The 14013-nt window shown below is 44.1% G+C and overlaps 2 protein-coding genes across 2 annotated transcripts; one reads left to right on the forward strand and one right to left on the reverse strand.

The window, feature by feature from the left end:
* Positions 1-2442: 2442 nt before the first annotated feature.
* LOC119195000 (dihydrolipoyllysine-residue succinyltransferase component of 2-oxoglutarate dehydrogenase complex, mitochondrial-like) lies at positions 2443-7396 on the reverse strand. The gene is made up of 15 exons (XM_037449561.2): positions 7239-7396; positions 6120-6153; positions 5839-5881; positions 5607-5671; positions 5453-5527; positions 5278-5333; positions 5088-5196; positions 4626-4754; positions 4427-4500; positions 4230-4327; positions 3997-4127; positions 3819-3892; positions 3637-3720; positions 3370-3537; positions 2443-3256 (listed from the first exon to the last, which is right to left on the reverse strand). The coding sequence occupies exons 1-15, from the start codon at positions 7299-7301 to the stop codon at positions 3122-3124; spliced, it is 1338 nt and encodes a 445-aa protein (XP_037305458.2). The 5' UTR covers positions 7302-7396; the 3' UTR covers positions 2443-3121.
* Positions 7397-8427: 1031 nt separating this feature from the next.
* LOC119194997 (prospero homeobox protein 2-like) lies at positions 8428-13735 on the forward strand. Its single transcript, XM_037449557.2, has 4 exons — positions 8428-9462; positions 9788-9889; positions 10378-10569; positions 13192-13735. Exons 1-4 carry the CDS (start codon positions 8512-8514, stop codon positions 13357-13359), a joined length of 1413 nt encoding a protein of 470 aa, XP_037305454.2. The 5' UTR covers positions 8428-8511; the 3' UTR covers positions 13360-13735.
* The last annotated feature ends 278 nt before the right edge of the window (positions 13736-14013 follow it).

A 14013-nucleotide genomic window follows, 5' to 3' on the forward strand; every position in this document is an offset into this window, starting at 1 on the left:
TTGTAAATCCAGCAGGTCCTCCTTTTGTGCCATACACCTCTCACCATGGGGCGATTTCACATTTCTGTGGAAATAATCATAGCAGAATTACCTCAAAAGGAGGTTTAACTGACATCACAAGCCCAATGGTAATGTGCACCGCTGACAGGTGTTTCCTAATAATAGCCCCTCCCCTCTCCTTCCAGCGGGGGGGGGGGGGGGGGGGGGTCCTTAGCTCAACCCGATTCTGTCCGGCACCAACACTTGAACCTCTGACACCAACCAGCTGCACCCACCTGAGCACCGCCAGCTGTGTCTGCGGCTGGGCCACAGGGTCCTCCGCCTCATTCTCTCCATCCCAAAATAATCTTGTGGTATGACAACGGAAACAAGAGGAGGAAGAAAGAGCGAGTTGGCGTCCATATCAAAGGAGCGAGGGCGGGAAAAGAATGGGGCCAGATGCGAGCTAGTTGTTTCGGCCACACTGATCGCTCTCAATGAAACGGCCGCGTTATGAATATGCATCACTCACGCCGGGCCCCAGCCGAGCGGCTTCATTAAGGGGGAATTGTCTCAAGGTGTGATATCCCAGAGTGCAGTTTGTTTCCGGCGAGAGGACACCCGACATCGGGCAGCATTGAGGAGACGGGACGTAACGCCCAGTTTTATTTATATGATTATCAACTTCTTTCTTCACTTGGAAATGATGAAACGAGCGCTTCCCCTCACGTGAGCGTTGGCTTGTCTACTTGTTCATGGATCTCAAAGAGACTCATTCTCATTACAGTCAGGTGCTTTTACAGTGAGTTTATTATTCGTTTTCTTATTTAAAGCCAGAGTGAACTCAAACTGGGCTGAATGTTTAGAGACGCACGCATTCCACTGGATGCAAATAGCTTTAATGACCTTTTAACTAATCCTTGCTTAAATAAAGTGAGGGAAAATCATAACTCACACAGGACTTGATAAAAAGAGGAAATAAGTAATCCCCCGCCACCCCCCCCCCAAAAAATGACAATGTCAAACATTATCGAGAAATGAAAAAACAACGAGCGGAAGTGGAAATGACTAAAACATCACAAACAAGTTTGACTGATTAGATAAGAAACATTACTTCTCTATATGTTTTGCCTGTAGTCACAGATTTCATTTATTGTTTTGTACTTGGTTGGATTTATAATATGTACCCCCCAAAAAGAAAATGATTTATATCTAAAGTGTATCTGCCCCACATGCCGTCCGCCCTCGTCTTCTCCTTTAAATCCAACAACCTCACTGCGTGTTTGTCTCACCACTGAAAAAAAAAGTTAAAATCAGAACGTGTAGTTACAAGATTACTGAAGAACTTTCAGACGCGCACAGAATTGGAGTGTGTGTACGACAACAACCGGATGTTAGAATTAGTCCGTACGCGCACACGAGGGTTGCTTGTTAGACAAAATGTGTCAAGATGTTCCACGAAATGAAGCCTTTACTCTTTGACGTGAGCTACTCGAGAATAAATGGGCAGCTTCGCTTTAATACAAGTATAACCTTAAACTAAAAGTACACTTTTTACCACTGGACTGATAGACAATTTACATAAAATGCATGTAATTGGCTGTTTACAAGAAAGAAAAAAAAATGACAGAATAATTTAGGTAAATTATCCCTCTGATGTGGCTTAATGAAAACAAACAACGTGCTGCCAATTTCTAATGGGCCATCTTTCATGTGAATGGACACAAAGACTTAAAACATCTTATTGAGCAGCGCAATTGCAAATCTGGCCAAATTTTGAAGAAGGAAACAATAAACCTGCCAACAGACCCTTCAGATATCTATGCACCCCCTGGCACAGGCGGCCCATTAACATCAACTCAAAAGCCATAATGGAATCTTGAGCGGTAATAAAGTAAATAATTAAATTAAAAAGGAACCCTTGTATCATTGTTTGCTGTATTCAGGCCCATTAGGACCTCCAGTATTCTCATGGTAATCTCATGTTTGGGTTTTCTTTTTCTTTTTTTGTGGTCTCATAATGAATTCTGTGTTTTTCCTCCTAACGGTGATGCTCAGACGTTTGTGTAGGTGCTGGCAGAGAAACAAAGACGTACATTAGGACCCTTTGTCCCCCCCCTTGTGATTATTAAAGTAAACAGAACCGCTGAAGGGGGATCACACGCAGCTGCACGCACTCCAGCCAGTGTCTGTGAAGTGGGAGAAAGGGCCAAGCAACCCTCAAGACTTTGTCAGAGACGATCTCATTACGGGGAGCTTCTCAAGGGGCCCCCGAGCGGTGGGCCGGGTAATGAGGCTTTGAAGATCGCCCCGCAGCAGGGAATTCGGGGGTCTAAACAGATTTTGGCACGAGATCAAAAGCGTCAGCCAAGACCGTCTGTGAAGAGCTTCCCCGCCTCAGCGCCGCGCTTTCATCGGGGGGGGGGGTGAAGTAAATGTGCAAGACAAATTTCAATACAGAAAGCTCTTTGAGATGTTTAATGCTTAAAATTGTTTCTTTAAATAGATGCAAGTAATGTATATATATATATATATATAAATGATAGCAAAGAAAATCTCAACATAGAAATCTGCAGCCAACTTGTTTTGAACACGATTGCCGACATGTTGAAAAGAAAACAGGGTTTGGTGTGTCGTACGGTTTGTGAATTGCTGGCTGTGTTTTACTTAAATCTTGCAGCAGTTGGATAAACATTTGTAGAATTTGATGGTCAAAAGAATCTGCGAAGCAGCTTTAAAGCCAACTCAAAAGGACACGGATGAATAGAACTGGTGGCAAAGACAAAAACCTGGTTCCCCAGTCATCGATTCCTTCTTACACACTTTTGCTCGTAACAATTACCATCAAATCAAAGACCAAGAGATCATTTCAATCCTGCGTTAACATCATGAGCTGGTTTGTGGTAGAAAAGCGCTAACTAACAAGTGGGGGAAGAAGCCAAATGCTGCTTGGAGAAGTAGTTTATTTTCCTGATGACACAAAAAGGACAAGGATGCAATGAGTTTATCTACGGCCTCTGATTTTCATCTGAAGAGATGAATGCTCATTATCCCAAAGAGGTCCGAGGGACAGCGATATCTATTTTGTGCGCGTTTTGTGTGACGTGGAGTTCATCGTGTGCAGCTTTGAGTGAGAGTAACATCACATGTCCAGGAGCAGCACGCGGGGATCTTCCACCACCGCCTTGATCTTGCGAAGGAAAGTGACCGCTTCTCTGCCGTCGACCAGTCGGTGGTCGTACGTCAGCGCCACGTACATCATGGGCCGGATCTCAACCTGCAGAGGCAAAGAGAGAAGTTTGGAATCAAATCCATAAACGGTTTGTGTGTCTGGGCTGTACGCGTAGAGGCGGTGAGACCTCTCTGCGTCGGTGCACTCGTGATCCTCACCTTGCCGCCGATGGCCACGGGCCGGTCGAAGATGCCGTGCATGCCCAGGATGGCGGACTGCGGGGGGTTGATGATGGGTGTGCCGAACATGGAGCCAAACACGCCCCCGTTGCTGATGGTGAAGGTGCCTCCGTCCATATCTTCAACAGCGAGCTCGTTGTTACGAGCCTAAGGCACATGACACAAATTGGTTGTCTCATTTTCCGTGATAAATACGATTTATTAATAAATTACACCTACTGCATCCAGCTTTTTTTTATTTTTTACCTTTTCTCCCAATGCGTTGATGGTTTTCTCAATGTCAGCAAAGTTCATGGTCTCAACGTTACGGATCACCGGGACAACAAGACCCTAAAAAACATTTTTTTCAGATGCATTCAATGTTACAATAAGCATCATCCGTATTAAATATCACAATGTAAAGGTTTTTAATAGAGCAAAAGTCGTACCTTAGGAGTTGCCACAGCAACGCTAATGTCTACATAATCCCTGTAGACAATCTCTTTGGTTGAATCATCAATAACTGCAGTAAAAACATTTTGGAAAGAAAGTTGAAAATAAATAAATAATAAGACACAAAAAAACCCACTGGCTGTGCCAAGTAAGATAAAACCGTGGAAGTCTCACCGGCGTTGACAGCGGGTTGTTCGGTCAGAGCGTGAGCAGCAGCCCTCACGAATGCTGACATGAAACCCAGTTTGGTGCTGTGCTTCTTTAAGAAAGCATCTTTATGGATTGTCCTCATTTCCTGAATGTTGCTGAAGCACGATTGAGACAAATGGGTTTGGTGAGTCACACATGAGGCCTGTAGTCCCAACTGGTTTAGACCAGTGGAAAACAGCGGTTCATGAGGGGCTCACCTCATGTCCACCTCGTTGAAGGTGGTCAACATGGCGCAGGTGGTCTGAGCCTCCTTTAGCCTCTGGGCGATCCTCAGCCTCATGCGGTTCATCTTCACCTGGACAGAAGAGAGACTGAACCTCAGTGTTTCCAGTATGAATAAAACCAAACATGTGAATGAAGCCTAACGAGCGAGTGTTCAGCAGGTGTTTGTTACCCGGTGTTCTCCTCTTCCCGCTGATGTCAGAGGAGCCGCTGCCGGAGCTGCAGCTGCGGGCTGGATGGCGGAAACTTGACGACGGAAAGACAGAACGGGACAATAAGGTACAATAAGGGCCGGACAAAGGGCCGGTGGCCTATTCGGACACATCCTGCACACACGCCATGAAATAAATGATTAGGGAAGGAAAACACACCCCGTTGGGCTTGTGCAGCCTGCGGCGCCACTGGAGGCCCTGCGGCGGGTGCTGAAGGTGGAGGTGGAGGTGGAGGAGCGGCCGCCGGTGCCTCTGCTGCTGGTGACGGAGCAGCTTTGGCAGAAACAGCTGAGGGAACACAAACCGAGAAAGACAAATGCAGTCTGGGTCTGGTGATTCACAACATACAGGTCTGGTGTCATTGCAGTCATTGTTCAAACAGGTTATAAACCAGTAGCTTTTCAGCAGCATGTGCAACACACAGCTACAGTGGTCATTAAATTCACAGCGGTCTGATTTGTGTCTGTCTTACCAAGAGTAGATAATCACATCACGTACTGTGTCAAAACAAAAATACCTGAGTTCAAAAAAGTCAAGTATCAAAATGTTACTGTTCTGTAATATTCAAAATACTCATTTGTTTACTTCAGTGACAAAATGATAAGTGATCTGTGAGCTCACCTCCTTTGCGGAGTTTGAAGAGGGGCGTCCCTGCTTCCACCTTTCCTCCATCGGGCACCAACAGTTCTTCGATTACACCAGCTGCTGGAGCGGGGACTTGTACAGACGTCTGGAGGAACAAACACAAATGTTTGCTTTCTGTTTTAACAAAACGCAAGATGATTTTAGGGTTGATGGCCTTTGGTCATACCTTGTCAGTCTCGATTTCACACACCACTTCATCTTCAGTCACTGAGTCGCCTACGGCTAGAACATAATCAATGAAAGAGCATGGTTTAGATTTGCAGACGAGTCATTACTTTTAGCTTTAGGCTAATTGTTAATTCAACTACATTTTACCAAAGATACGGTTGACTTGTACCAACCTTTGTCCCACCTCACATCACCCTCTGAAACGGATTCTGCAAAAGCAGGCGTTTTGACTGTGACGACATCCTCCCCTGCAAAAAACAACGGTTGTTTTAACTGATCCACGGAATCGTTGCCTTCCTTAATGTAGAGAATTGGTTCAATGCATACTGTGGACAGTAGATGTCTTGAAGTATCTTATGTGGGGGACATTTGCTGAGGATCCAAATTCACATCTAAATATTAAGACATCAAAAAACATTAGTATTTTACTTGTACAAGTTTTACAAACCAATCCATGCTGGTCAATATTCTACAGCACATAGAATGTATTTACCTGAATTAAATAAACTGATGTTACATTGACATTGCATCATTGTGCTGAAGAGGTTTGAGAACTTACGGTGGAGAATTCCTGTAAACTAGCTGGCTGCCGACATTGAGGCCTTAAGAAAAAAAAAAAAAAAAAAAAAAAAAAAAAAAAAAAAAAAGAATATCAACAACAACAATTTCTTCTCTTGAGGATGTGACATCAGAGGAGTTTTTTGAGTGCAGCAATTAACCCCTTGTTGGCTCCTAAATCATCTCAGAGAGCAGACGAGCAGCACTTATCCTGCTTTGGATGAAGCTTGTTTATTCACAATTATTAAAATCGGTTTTAGATGTTGCATTAAGGATACTCACCCGAAACACTTTGTCGGCACAGCACGTTATTTGCCTGAAGGAATACAAAAGGAATGAAAGTTTTGTATGAATCTTGCTTAAATAATATATATAGTTGTACATAATGGTTCAAAACATGTTTAGATTTCTATCTGTGTGATTTTGATTAGATGCCCTCTGCACTTCTTACTTTAAACTAAAACCTACTTATGGAGACTGGAAGAGGGTGGAGCAGTCTCGTTAATCTTCTCCAGTGCATCAAAGCATGCAGGGGCGTTCTCTGACTCACTAACCAGCCGCTTATGAACCACGAATAGCAAACCAACACATTTAGTTTATTCAGTCTTTTCAATCAACACTATCGGAGTTGTTTCTTTTGCCAAAAACTCAAAGGTAATTGTTAGACAAGGTTCTCTTTAAATGGCACACATCCAAGAGAATGTTTTGCAGTATAACATAATCTCCCTGCAATAATTCTTATCTTGATTGCTGAAACAATTAATGGATCCGTCGATCATGAAGTCAAACAGTGACTTTTAAAGCACACAGTCTTCCCTACTTCCAGATTTCCATAAATAAACCAAGCAATCTTTGAAGTAACACAACGTTGCGCCGTGCAAATTAGTTAGAAAGAGAAAACAAAAACCTCAGCTGCCTACTTGAAGTCCAAATGGACCCTGACAACACAGACGAGTAAAGTTACTGCTGTTCGGCTTCAGCCGCTGCTTAGGGCGCGGAGGAGACCGCTTGAGGCTCACGCGTGTCAAACATGACATGCGCTATTTGCGTCTACACGCGTCACAGCCTCGCAGACACCACAACATGCTAACGTTAGCCCGGCTAAAGTGAACAACGTTATAGTCAGAGAAATTGAAGAGGATAAACCACAAGTATATGGCTTCCGGGGAGGTCACGCCTTTTTGTTAACAACCACGCTGTTATTGGGATACTGCTGTCCTCTTCTCAAAGTTAAGCTGCCGGTCGGTGTCTGCCCTTGGTCGCCCGGGCGCAGGCCCGCCGCTGCGCGAGCTGACGTCAGCTAGCTAACGTCCAGCTAGCTAACGTCCAGCTAGCCAACCGCCGGCTGCGTCTCCTTTATACGAGCACCGAACCGGGCTCCACAGGTGGGCTCCGACCTACCTGGCTCGCCGCTGACAGTGAACGACCGAGCGTCCGGTACGCACACCTGGATCGCGATAACATGACGCCGGCCCGCTGGTGTTTTCTCCCCTCTTGAGGATCTAACTGACAGTTGAAGGAGCGCGACGGAAGCTCGCTCCGCAGCGAGAGGGCGTTACGGGAGGTGGGACGAACCACTGCGGCTGGACCGGGAGGGGAGGCGGGGGGAGTTTATTTGGGGGAGGGGAGGGTTTTGGGGGTAACGCTCCTGCAGCAACTGGGACGGGTACAAGTCCATATGAATACCGCGAACCGAAACCTGAACGGCATCGTGAATAGGGCGAAATAAGAGTTAACACTGCCACGTGGAAGTAGAAGGACTGTACCATTGTATTAGGCAGACATTCATACTTTTAGTAGAATTTAGAATCAATTCCACAAAAAACATCCCTAGTACCTTACTAATTCAGAAACAAACACACATTAAAGAAGCTGACAGTGAATCTACATATCGTCCGTTAAGAGTGAGTTTTCAGTCGATTTAAGTGACCTATTGTTGTGTACAGGTAGGATGGGATAGGTTCGCACTATTGACCACACCTCCTTTTTTTATGGAGGGCTCTCAGCTCGACCTCTACAAATAGTCCCTCAAACCATCCTTCCTCCTGCGAGCTCCAGACCTGCAGCCTCCTCGGGCCATTTTTGAGAAGCAACAGGTGGGTCATATTCTTATTTGCTAAGCAACACCTTTTACTTTCACATTGGACTGGAATATAAGATGTTTACCTCTGACTCACTAACAGTTTAACACAGTCGAAACAAACAAAAATGCAACTGCAAATGTATTTGCCCTGCCAATATACAACGTACACATATGAATAGTATATCAGTGACGTTGTACAGTGAAATACCAGACTAAAGTTTGGACACACGTTCTAATAGAATGAGAAAATGTGTCCAATTTTTTGACTGTTAAAGGATGTTTTTTATAGAATTTATTTGCAAGGCAATTATTATGTTTGAACAACACCCAGTCTGTAGTCGTTATTCTGACATCGTGTCCCAGGAGACAATTTCATTTTCATTGTCTTACAAAAGTTGCCATGCCATTTTACTTTCTTTTTTTTAAAATTTCGCCCAACAAGCATGAACCCATGTGTTTGCAGCAGAGGCATGCATTCTTCCAGCAGCTTTTGCATGGACGGTCTCCTCTCTTCAACTGGACACCGTGCGCTTAAAATACGAAGTCTCCGGTCTCTCTGAGTCCTCACACAAAGACAGCGAGGACATACGAATGCCACCGCAGAGGGCTCATGTTACAGACAACACCACTGCACGTCTACCCGCGAGAAAACCCTCTCCTCCCGCATCTAGTTCCTGCGGCCAGCAAGCAAAGCGCGCCCGAGTGGAAAACATCATCAAAGGTATGAGCGGCTCTCCAGGTGTGCGCTGCGCAGACCAGGAGCAAGACGGCATGCGGGAAAACGAGAGGATTGCCTCTGGCGGCCAGGTGACGGGTGAGCAGCCGGAGAATCAGCACCTCAGACAGCTCAGAACCAGGCTAAGCCGCGTGGGAGAGCGCCCCGCGGGGACCCATCCTCCCGAGCCATCGGTTACAGGTTCACCAGGTGAGTTCCGCAGCAGCTCGGGTCGAACGCACCAAGGCTGGAAGGAGGTGAAGCTGGTGAACTACTTTCAGTCGCAGCCCGAGAGGATAAAACTGATGGCGGACGTGTTGAAGTACGAACTGAGCCGAGCGGTCAGCCGGAGCGTGGACTCGATTTTTCAAAGCGCGCCACTTCCGCAGACTTCTGCGAACGAGGAGAGGGGAGGCGACACCGGCGAGGCCGACGCGTCCCTTCGGCCACCAGTCGGTAAAGATGAGATGCAACAGGTGCCGGATGTGCAAACCGAGCCCCTGTCTCTGGTCGTGCAAAAGCCCCCGCGTGGCCCCGAGCCGCCGGTCCCCATCGGCGGCGGCGGCCACCACTCGGCTCTGCGTAAAGCTCAGCCGCCGGGTGAGTCCCTCGGGTGCACGTGGGAGGCAGGCCGCGAAGGGACTCGAGCAAAGTGCGAGACGTACGACGCGCGTTGGAGGTCGGTCAAAGTAAGGTCGAAGGTCAACTCCAGAAGCCCCGAGAGGCGCGGCGCTGTGTCGGCGGGTCACGTGCTGCTGGAAAGCCCGAAAGCTCACGTCAAGATGGAGTGCGATGGTCTGGGGAAGAACAACCTGCACGTGCTCAATGTATCCTTTGAAAGGTTTCACCTTGGAGTGGTCTAATGGATATTTTGTGTTTTTTCGTTTGGCTCAAAGAAGCAATTCAAAGTGACAGAACAACTACCTTATGGTTATTTGAGCGCCGAATGACCAAATTGCAAGTATGAGGCTGCGGAGCAAAACAACATTTTTAAAGCATGGTAAACTTACAGAATCCGACTGTTTGATCTTCCAATCTTGCCGAAATGATTTCTTTGAGAGAAAAAAGTATCTGTCAGAAGTAGGACCGTTTCTCATGTCTCATGTGTGTGTGTGTGTGTGTGTGTGTCAGCCTTAACACTGATCTCCTCAGGAAGGTCTGACTACGAACCATCTGAAGAAAGCAAAGCACATGTTCTTCTACACCCGTTACCCGAGCTCACTGGTACTGAAGACGTGTTTCTATGATGTGCAGGTGAGGAAAAACACCTCCACCGTTAAGCAACACTCCAATCCATCCACACTTGTCATTTGAATGCATTATTTACAAAATTGAATAACTGTCAAAAAATGCAGCTGTATAGCAATTCAAACGAATCACTGAATTCTGCAACCTAAATCCTAAAGCACCCTGTGGTTGTATGTGGAATGTTTTATGATCCCAAATAAGTTTATCCGTTTAAAATGCATCTTCGTGACCACAGAAGAAAGAATGAGTTGCAGAGTTAATAGTTAGGTTTTTTTATTAGTCAATATCATCGAGTAATCAGATCAGGATTACTAACTTTACACAATTCTGTGAAACTCAAAATATAAGAAAACAAGATGAAATAGTTGATTCACATTTGATTTATGTTCTTAATATGGTAAAAAAAAACCAGCTCAGCAGCCCTCTCATGAAGAGAGATTGATCACTAACACATCAAGTTGCACGTTCCCACTCACCCGTCCCTCCGTCCCCAGTTCACACGTTGCATCACCTCCCAGCTCATCAAGTGGTTCAGCAACTTCCGGGAGTTCTACTACATCCAGATGGAGAAGTTCGCCCGGCACGCTCTCGCCGCGGTGGCCGACGTGAGGAGTCTGACTGTGGGGAGAGAATCGGAACTGTTCAGAGCTCTCAACGTGCACTACAACAAAACCAACGACTTCCAGGTAAACCTTAAGTCTTTCTGTCCTGCTCTCATCGCGCCATCTAAAAGAGGAATCAGGCTGCCGCTCAGTGTATGACAGCCAAGATGAAAATAAAAACACTTTTTAAAAGGAACATATTAAAATACCTGAGATACTTCAGGTAATGGATACACTTTAATATGAACTGAGGATATCTTTTATCATGCTCAGTCCAACACAAAACGGTTTCTAATTTGCAGGTTCGAAAATACACACATGTAGAAAACAGAAATAAATGAAAGCTCCCGTATGTGTAACAGATGTGTTAATGCATACAGATAATTCCAATATGCTGGATGCAGATACTCTGAGGGGGGGGGGGGGCGGATAAAGAAACCAACTCCAGGAACTATGTGCTTTACGATTTAGGTACATTTGTAATTTCTTTGAAGTGATCATTCAATTATTTCACTTTCATCCGGTGAATAATATACACGCGTGAATATTAGGAGGAGGAAAAAACCACTAAGGAGCCGCGAAGTCCCTCGTTGTGAACGGTAGGCAGAATATGGACACCACTTATTCATATGCAGTCTCCATGCTGTGATTAAAGGATTATTGTCACTATGCTTTTAGTTTTGTCTGTGATCTTGGAATTTAAATCATAGGTAAATAGTGCGCCTCCAGAGTGCCACATAATTTGTAGCAACTTCGCCTTAATACTAATTAGTACAACTACTATCCGATACACCACCGCTGTCTGAAGTACCAACGTACAGAGTGACCGACTTATAGAAGAACTGAACTAAACTCTAAAGATCTTAAATGAGGATTTACACATTTGGGAATTTGCTAATTTATAAGCGTGAATGCCACCATGACGATGCAGTTGATTAACACACGTAAAGAGATTTAATGACTTTAATGCTAAACTCTTAAGAAGCATTCTGTTTGCTTCTTTAGAGCCTATTCTGCATCTTTTCTGGTGCAAGTGTGAACAAATGAATGTGCGGCTTTCCCTTAATTTAAAAAAAAAAGAATGCACACTTAGCAAGGATTCACTTTAACACACATTTTTCATGTTTAAGGGTTTTTGCAGGGTTCCTCGTGTTCAAACATTTGAATACCCCTCAGAAAGCAATGAAGTACCCGTTTCACAATAATCCTGGCGAGTGCATGAAGCATGACGGAAAGATGAGGGACAATGTGGCTGAGAATTATTTAGCATCATAACCTTTTAAATGATGCTGCAATTCTTTTTCTCCTATTTGAATTGGTTGCAGAGTGACTGTAAAAAATATAAAATGATTAGATAACATTAAAAAATTAAACGTAGCGTCCCTCGGATCAAACCGCATTCAGGGACTTCAGGACTGTTCGATCCCCGCTGACACACTGTTCGGGGATTTAGTACGTTTAAATAGAAACATTGTGATTACACACAGCCTGAAGCATTTCATATTCCAGGTGAAGAAATAAACACAAGACAATTCAGACATTCAAAAGCCACAAGTTAGCCGTCATGGATTTGGCTGTTAGTTTTCTACTGGTTTCCTACTGCTGTTGAAGGGTTGAAACCGGTTACACACATGAACACTCCCAGCACGCATGTTGGGTGTGAGGGCCGAAACAGGCCAAGATTCTGCACCTCTGAGAAGTGGTGGTTTAAGAACTGAAAAGGGACATTGCGTTGGAGAAAAATCTCAAAACCAAACAGTTTTAAAAGCCGAGCACGTTGAATATTTAAACTGGAAAGAGTTCATCCTCTGGGGAGCACAGGTGTGAACAGGACTCCATGGTAGATTTAGTTCACATCTTTATACATTGTGGTCTAAATACTGGTGAGGCAAGAGGACACGGGGTCTTTTTATATGGAGGCACAACAAATGAGAGCAATCTCACAATAACACTTATTTCCCACGCATATGTGCTTTAATTCAGCTTCTATTTCAATTTAAATGCAACAAGGAAATTTGAATTATTAGTGGCATTGTCATATAGAATGTGAAAATGGAGAAGCCGTTTGAAGATTCGTACACCAACTACACTTTATGAAAGTCAGAATTCAAATGATTATTCCATGTTAATTTCAATTGTGACCTAGCTGATCTGAAAATGCTAAATTAAGTTAGTGTACAAATCCATTATTTTAAAATAATATTTTTAACCATAAAGCAGTTTGGATTTCTTTCCATTTTCATAAAGAGGATGCCAGTAGTGAACTCAAAGAATTCATTAATGAGAAATTGAAACTATATTGTGATACACACTTATTTTAACTTAATTCGGTGAACTGCTTTGAGGCACATTTAAAAAAATCCCAAGTAGTCAACAATCATTCATATTCCCCCAGAATAATATATTAACTGAATTGAGATTGATTACCGGCTCAAGTCTTGTTACGACTCAACAATGTTACACTTCCAACACATAATTATATAGGCATAAAAACACAGACAACAAACTAATATTTACATTAAAGAGTGCTGAAAGAAAAATCCACACAACTTGAAGTCCAGATTAACATTTTAAACTGCTTTTTGTCAAGTTTTCACCCTTTACTTACCTTGATTTTCCCAAGCCTGATTCTAAATACAAAAAAATACAATCAGTTTGTGTGAAAAGGTCCTTAACATTTGCAAATCTTCTCCTGTGGATTCACAGGTCCCTGACAGGTTCTTGGAGGTTGCAGAGATCACATTGAGGGAATTTTACGTTGCCATTTCAATGGGAAAAGATCGTGATCCTTCTTGGAAGAAGCCAATCTACAAAGTGATCTGTAAACTGGACAGCGACGTGGCTGCTGAATTCAAAAGTCATCCGTCAGGATGAGACCCGAGCAGACGCCCTCGTGGTTACCGTCGCAGGGAGGACTTGCTCCTGCTTTGAAGGGCAAACCATCTGGTTTCTAACGAAGCCCAGGACATATTGGGAAATAGAACGGCGGCCACATCCAACATCCACACACACGGCAGACTGAAGTCTGAGTTTATCGAATCATCAGCAGGTCGTTTGACAGCATTTTTATTTTGCTATATCAACCATATCATATAGCAGTAGCAGTTTGTATTGTAATGAATGTGAAACTATTTAATCTGCGATCATCTTCAACACATTTTCTTTTTTTTTTGAGAAGCAAGTTTCTTGATCAAGCAGGAAAAAAAAGGGTCGACACGACACCAGAAGAAAAACGCTTTAATATTTAACAACGTACAGGATAAATTGAAAAATTGCAAGTATTCTAAAATGTAAATGATTTCTCATCCGGTCTCTCTTCCATACTCACCGCGTAGATCCATCCCTCCTCTTTCTCAAATGATTCACCGGGGTCGGCTGTTGGGGAAAATCAAACACTCTTCAGCGGATCTGCGAGCTCGCTCATAATTTAGGATCCTTGTCCTCGTCTTCAGAAACGTCCGCAATGGGGTTTGTGATCCGTTGTGAAAATTCCGGAGGATTCGCTTCAAAAGTACAAATGTAAAATGT

Source organism: Pungitius pungitius, chromosome 20 (assembly GCF_949316345.1).
Source record: "Pungitius pungitius chromosome 20, fPunPun2.1, whole genome shotgun sequence".
Lineage (NCBI taxonomy): Eukaryota > Metazoa > Chordata > Actinopteri > Perciformes > Gasterosteidae > Pungitius > Pungitius pungitius.